This window comes from Montipora capricornis, chromosome 9 (genome assembly GCF_036669925.1).
Source record: "Montipora capricornis isolate CH-2021 chromosome 9, ASM3666992v2, whole genome shotgun sequence".
Classification (NCBI taxonomy): Eukaryota; Metazoa; Cnidaria; class Anthozoa; order Scleractinia; family Acroporidae; genus Montipora; species Montipora capricornis.
The window spans coordinates 21283819-21291318 of NC_090891.1; the positions used below are offsets into that span (position 1 = coordinate 21283819).

At 39.9% G+C, this 7500-nt stretch overlaps 2 protein-coding genes across 5 annotated transcripts in view; one reads left to right on the forward strand and one right to left on the reverse strand.

Annotated features, from left to right (window-relative positions):
• LOC138015225 (uncharacterized) overlaps positions 1–7500 on the reverse strand; it is a 21397-nt gene that overhangs the window by 3076 nt on the left and 10821 nt on the right. The gene's annotated exons all lie outside the window — the stretch shown is intronic.
• The window catches only part of LOC138015221 (carbohydrate sulfotransferase 1-like), a 2586-nt gene continuing 783 nt past the window's right edge, over positions 5698–7500 (forward strand). Inside the window, exons 1-2 of the mRNA XM_068862185.1 lie at positions 5698–5829; positions 6366–7500. The exon at positions 6366–7500 is cut by the window's right edge and continues 783 nt beyond it. Coding sequence (XP_068718286.1) covers positions 6494–7500 — 1007 coding nt within the window. The 5' untranslated portion in view covers positions 5698–5829; positions 6366–6493. The remainder of the gene's footprint in view (positions 5830–6365) is intronic.

Sequence of the window (7500 nt, forward strand, 5' to 3'; positions counted from 1 at the left end):
AGTGTAGAAAAGGGAATTAAGTGACGGAGCCTGGCGATTTTAGCAATAAAAGGTAAATTACTAACATGCCTGTAGTTTTTACACTCAGGATCAAGACCCTGTTTCTTTATCAATGGCCTTACCGGGGCGTTTTTCCGGCAATCAGGAACAATACCATCTCTTAGAGATAACCTCGTCATTTGCGTAATGACGGGTAGTAAGATGTCAATGTCAAAGCATTGCTTTAGTAGCCATGTAGGAGGAATTGGATCCAGCAGACATGAAGCATTGGCGGAAGACATGATGATACCACGAACCTCTTCCTCTGATGGATTCAAGAAAGTCACTAATGAAAATAAATGATCACTAGTTGTTTGTTTTTAGTGATGACCACCTGTCAAGGGTTTTTTGCCCCATCTGCATGGAGTGTGCCAGAGCTCTTTTTCCACCAAATGGAGGGGTGTCAATTGTCAAATAGGTTCCAGTTGTTGAATGTGTGCAATGTCAATACTTTGAAAGTATTGAATTTAAAAATTGTTGAATGACGAACGTAAGGAGATTATTATTGAAAGATCTATGGTTCTTGTCGTCCAACATGCCGGCGATTGCCTAGCGTGCGAACGTTTTCTTCTGATAAAATGACAAGAAAAATCATAGCTTAAAGCAAACCTCTCGAAACAGGTGGAGAACATCGTGCTTCAGTGCATCGCACAAGTAAATAGGTGACTTGCAACCAACCTTTCAAGGGATACAGATAACAATAGCAAAATGTTCAATGCTGGATAACGAATAAAAGAAGCTAATGAGAGCTCCATTGTTACCGTCATGACGAAACGTGCTAACCACCTATTGTTAAACGATAAAAATTGTAGCTACGATTATTTCATTAAATTGCTTGGCCTCGCTGGATAACTACGATCATACATACATCATTTGCGGTACTTTTAATGTTGAGTTCTTTTGAATGGGTTAGTGTTTTCATGCTAAATTAAGGGATGTTTAAAAAGGGTTATTGGTTTCACTTTTCTGGTAGTTTCCAAGCAACATTGGTAAATCGACTCTTGTGAGAAATTAGCTCCTAAGGCTGTTTGTTCTTTAGTGTAATTTCGATCAGAGTGCGTCTTCTCTTAAGGTCATAAATTTGGTTTGGAACAGGTGTCAAGAAAGGTGTTTGGTGCGCTAGGCCAACTAAGTTTTTCATTAGGAATGTTTTAATTAGTTTTTGGTGTCATTAAGGTTATTTGTGTTTAACTCAGTGGTGTTTTTACCCTAACGAAGTCTTTTACTGTATTTTTGAAAGCAACTTATTTTCAGTTCACCCCTGGGCCTTTTTGACTTGTTCTCGCGCTTCCAGATCACATTCATGACAACAGCGGTATCTTTTGGGTTTTCAATAAGTGTTTTTAATCTATATACTAATATTTCTAAGTAATTAAAAATAACACCTGTAATTGTAGTTATTGTCCTGTTCTGCCTAAAACACGTATGCCAAATAAATGTATGGATAAGGCGGTGCTTACGCTCGTCCTTTCCTCCCTTTTGTCTATTGCTAAATCGCCATTTTCTCCGTAAATTTGCTGTGTAACTTAAAGGGGATAGGTCACGCTATTTTAGGCATTTTCAGCACTGATCGAATGGTCATAGAATTAACTAAAATATCAAAATAACTGTTCAAAACTATAGAAGAACAGTAACAAAACACGGGGAAGCCAAGAAGAGACATGGATGGACAAAACTGGAGAGGATTGAAATGGATTGAGCTTTGGTAAATTTGAAAAACGTCGGCCCACCTTTTTTCAAATTTATATCAGTCTATATCAAAATGTCATTTAAAAAGCTTGAAAATCATTCTCAGTTGTTATGTGGCCGTGATTTTGCAAATGAAAGACTCTTGCTCTGCCAATATGACGTTTAGAGCTCATAATTAAGAAAATTAAACAAAATTACCTAAAATAGCGTGATCTAGCGCCTTTAATTCTAGATATTGTAACTCGTTCCTTGTAATTTTTGTAACTTCGTACTCCGTTCGTGCTATTCTGGTGTTGAAAAACCTGTAAGATCTTGTCGAGACAAAGGACTTTCTTTGTTTTCCATGTGCTGACGCGGAGGCGTAGTGCGCCTTGCAGGCGTCATTAGGGACCTTAAGATCTACGACGGCGAAGTAAACGAAAACGTCACCTCAAAATATCACTTTGCTTTACCGAGAGTCTTTCGCGGTTATTCTGTCTCGTTCACTTCTTACAGTTTGGGCGAAGTATCCTAAAACTGAATTGGTACGAGCAGTTACAAAGTGAAAATAGAGAATGAAAGATTCTCTGTTGCACGCTCACGTTGTCGTCAAAACCTCAAATCTGGACCGCAAACATGTGCATGTGCAGCACGATTATTTATGCTCTTTTAACCAATATTATCATTGTTTTGCGGCGTTGTTGTGTCCGTCGCCGTCGTATAATCTTAAGCTCCCAAACATTTTGACGTGTGGTTGGCACTTGATTGTTCAGTCAGATTAAGAACACATAAACAGAGCTGTATACCTAACAAATAGAAGGCATTAGCAAGGACTAGTTGAAGATCGACCCGAGAAGGCCAAATAAAGATAAAAAACAGCGGGAGTGTTGAGGAGTCTTTTTTTCCCCGAAAGATTTTCCTTCAACACTATAGAGCTTTTTAACCGTTGTGATTGAACAGTTTGGTTGTGACCTTCAAAGCGAAAAATGCTCCGTTCGATGGCATCTTCTTAAGATTGCGGGTCGATATCGTCGTTTGTAGCAAAACGTTTCTGTAATTTTGCCGGTCTTCACCCTTGCTGTCATCCTCGGCTTGTTAACGTTGCCAGTCTCATTGCAAATTTTCCAATGATTCCTTCCTCCCGTCACAGATGACTGCCATTAGGTCTCCGAGCTTGGATGGCTGGCTGATCACTTTGAACCCTACGGTTTCCTTTTAGAATGGGTTTTCGCCTTTGTCTTTTCAAGGTTGTTTTCACTTTGGGGTTAAGTGTGGGATGATGCAGATGGACTTTTATTACCACCAAACAGAACGCTGTGTAGTGTTATTATACTCTGAAACGTGTTTTTAGATGTTGCTGTCGATCTAGCGTTAAATGCTCTTCTGAAAATCGTATTCTCTGATACAAAGCAGCCAAGCTTTTATAGATAGGCTCTTCGCCGTTTTTTTCGTTTAACTTGGTTTTGTTGTATTAGCTATTTAATGTTGTTATTTAATTTTGTATTGTAATAGTTGAGATTTGTTCTGTTGCAAACTAGTGAAAACTATCTATCCTTAAAACGAAAATGAAGCCTGGGATCAAAAACTCATTTTCCCGCACGCATGTAAAATCAAGGGTTCAACACGTACACTACAAGTGAACCTTTTTGGTTGAATTGACCCCTGGTTTAACTAATATGACCTTAAAGAAATTATTATTACCAGTAATGACATGATCTATGGAGTGCAAGTTGGAATAAATGATTGTGATTGTGAAAATATAGCAGTGTCTAAGCTTGTGGAACTTGGCAAAACTGTATTCTGCAAAGCTCGAGGAGCTCGGAATTACATCTTCAAGCAAGATCAACACCACAAGATTGAAAGAAAGACTGCTTGGGGCATTTCCTGACCTAATTATAAGTGGTTATACACAAGGAAGACATGTGTTGCTCATTTTTAATCATGCAATTGGGGATGCTATTAGAAAAGCTCTGGGATGTTTATCGACAGGATAGTCTTAAGGCAGCTACCAGAGAGAAGAGGGGCTCTGGTACACGCAGAAGGGTAACATCCTCTTCCCAGATTCCGAAGAACTGGAAGAGTTTCTTACACGTGAATGAGAACAAGACAGAGCTCTTCCACTTCCTGGCGACTGAGCAAGTGGAATCTCGTCACGAAGAAGGTAAAGAACTGTGCACTACATACGAGGAACACGTTTTAAGCTCACCAAGAGGAGATGGCATGGAAGACTGTACCCACGAAGAAGCTGATACACGCATCGTGCTGCACGTGTACATTGCTTCGCAGTGTGGATATCGGAGAGTCATTATCAGAACCATTGATACAGATGTTGTGGTTCTTGCAGTTTCCAAAGATGCAAGATATTCTTGATGAGCTTTGGATTGCCTTTGGCACCGGTAAACATTTCAGGTACCTGGCAATACATGACATTGCTGCTCAGCTTGGACCGCAGAAGGCCAAGGCTCTTCCAATAAGGCATGCCCTAACAGATTGCGACACCGTTTCTTTCTTTTCTGGCAAAAGAAAACGAACAGCATGGGATACCTGGAGTGTGTTCCCTGCAGTGTGACAGATGTGTTGGCTGACTTATTTTCACTTCCATAGAGTATCCCCGACGACTACATGCCACTGATTGAGAGATTTGTTGTTCTTTTCTACAACAGAACCAGCACAGCATTAACAGTGAATGAAGCTAGACAAGAGCTCTTCTCAAAGAAATCAAGGGCTATCGAAAACATTCCGCCAACTCAAGCTGCACACAAAGCGTGCTGTTTATCAGGCTGGACATGTGTGGGGAAGTGCTTTGATCGCTAAACCACAGATTCCAAGTCAGCAAGAATAGGGCTGGAGAAGAGAAGGAAGTGAATGGAAGCCGGTGTGGACAGTTCTGCTACAAGCGCAAGAATCATGTTATGAGCTGATTCACTGCGGGTGCAAGAAAGGATGCACTGGTCAATGCAAATGCCGTAAGGCAAGCCTGAAATGCACAGCCCTATGCAACTGTGGAGAACATTGCCAAGATGATTAATTGCTTTCGGGTAATATAGCGTAAAAGTGTAAACTCTCTTTCTTGCAGTCACGTGATAGACCATGTGACACTCACTGAAAATTGAAGATGCTTTTTAATCCTCTCTTGATTAACAAAGAATATTTGCTGCAAAAAGTAAAATTTCTATCTGCAAAAACACTGCTCGAGTCACGCGAATTAGTACATAGTGTTAAAGTGTAAACTCTCTTTCTCGTAGTCACGTTATAGACTACGTGACATACATTATTGAAAATGTTATGCTATAAAGATGCTTTTATTACTCTGATCATTACTAAAGACTGTTTATCTTGAAAACTAAAACTTTTACCTGAAAATAGAATTGCTTTACTTCAGCCTCGTTTTATAATAATAATAATAATAATAATAATAATAATAATAATAATAATAATAATAATAATAATAATAATAATAATGATAATAATAATAACATTTATTTCTATAGCGCAAATTCAACAATTCAGTTTTCAAATGCGTTTTCATGCTGGCTAGAATCATGTGAATTTGGCCACACATTTTTGTCCTCTTAAAAAGGTGATCCGTCGCTGGCCCTATATCAGAAAATTATAACCTATAATTGCATCATCCTGCTAAGTTCATGCTTTTATCAAAAAGCGAACGATTTTTGACATAAGGACTAGAAATTCAAAACGAGTGACAAATAAATCGAGTAAATGTACGGGGTTTCCCAGAAACGGTGAGTGATCCGAACTTTCTTTAATATAAGAACTGACAAAATCTGACAGAATCGCACGGTAAAAATCACTCATCGGCGTAGTAACAGCCTCTCATGTATATTGTTAAGCCTTATAAGTTTCATCGCTTTTTTTAACAAAGGCGTTACCTGACCCATTGTGAGTACTGTTGGTCGTCAGCAGCGTCACAATTAGTGCTAAGCCTAGACATCCATTGTAAACAACGGCGTTGGTCCACGTCAAGCACCCATTTTAAGAAGGTTAGGTTTCAATAATTGTTGTGATGTCCGTTTACTTCATGCAATAGAAGCGAAACCTATGCAATTCCTGAATTTAGTCGCATGTGGCCGTGAAGACGAAAACAAACAAGGTACATGCAATGTAAGTATATAATCAATTGAGTTCTTTCAATATTACTCATTCGAAATAGTATTTGTTTGAGTCAGTCTATTTTTGGGTACAAAGAAGGATTACGTTTTTGCAAACGTTGGCCGTGTAGCACTTTTTTTTATATTTCAACAGAATTAACTATTGTAGGGTAACGTAAAGTGCTGTTTTCTACCCACGTAAACCATGTGAGCGTTAGCCCTTCTAATGCCCACACAAGGGAAGTCCATTTAGTAGTCCATGGACTGGGGATCATTGTTTTTAGCCCCTCTAAAAATTGCATTCAGTTTTTAATGATTGCAGATAGTTGGCGGTGCATATAGGCGAGTGCGAGTGGCCAGCCGCGTGCCACGAGTAGCGCGGGAGTTGGAATTTTCGGAAGATTTTCGAGCAAATTAGAGCCTGCTCGCAGTCTACCAAATTACCTCTGCTTTTCAGTCTTGCCCTTTCGAGCGTTGCCAGATCTTGCCAGTATGCTAATAATAGCGTGATTCTGCGGATAACTTTTATGCATGTTTTCTTTGCTTCAGTGACTACATTTGCAAATGATGTCCGCACTTTTCAAGTCGACCAAAGCAGGGGTGCTACTCGGCATTGAATAGCTGTTATTTCTTGTTGCTTTGAGTTTGGACAAACCAGAAGCGTCTGTTCGCCGACTATGTTTAAACGAAGATTTCGACGATTTCGCCGTTGCTTAGTACCGGCTTTCTTCTTTGCATCGATGTTGATGTCTCTCTTTTCCGCTTATATTTTTTTATCTCTTTACATTAACATGCCCGGCCCACAGGTTAAAAAGCAAGCGGGCGCTGAAGGCGATACGCGAGTCCACTTTCTTGGTATACGACAAGATCAATATCTTGAAAGTAAGAGCCTTCGAGAACAAAGTGAGGGAAACAAAAGTGGAAAACGACAAAATTTGATCATAGTCGCTCACGGTCGCTCTGGTTCGTCCTTCACGGGCAATATATTCAATCACCACCCCAAGGTGTTTTATTTATTCGAACCGTATCAAACAGCGGAACGTATCCATGGCAAAGTAGACCCGTTCGACAAGGACTATGAAGAGAAAAGCTTGGAATGGATGAACGGCGTGCTACAGTGTAATTTCGTGTCAGATAGGTATGTTCAAGATTTAGATCATTACTACAGAGTGAGGGGAAGAAATACTCGTGAAACCCAAGCTAGCGTTGCTTTATCATCGCCACCATTTTGTTCCTACAACACTTCTGATTCATTATGGACAATTGAAACCTGCCAAAGCAATTTCGATAAAAGAATGTTGGAGCAGGCTTGTAGAACGAAATATAGCATGACGGTGGTCAAAGCTCTATTCGGTCGAATGCCTCAAATGAATATTAAACACTTGATTAAAATGTGTGACTCATCGAGTGAATTTGATTGCAAGATACTATTCCTGGTCCGCGATCCTCGAGGGATCATTCCGTCTTCTCAAGCGGTGAACTTTTTTCGCGATAAGGACAGAATTGGTCTAGCAAAGACAAGAGAGTTCGCGTACTTAAACTGCAAAGGAACCGAGGAAAATCTCGACATCCTAAGGACGTTGACCCCGAGGTGGAGAAAGCGAATCAAATTATTGCGTTATGAGGACTTGGTGCTGAACCCTTCGGAAAATCTTCCGCAAATATTAGAATTTGCAGATCTCCC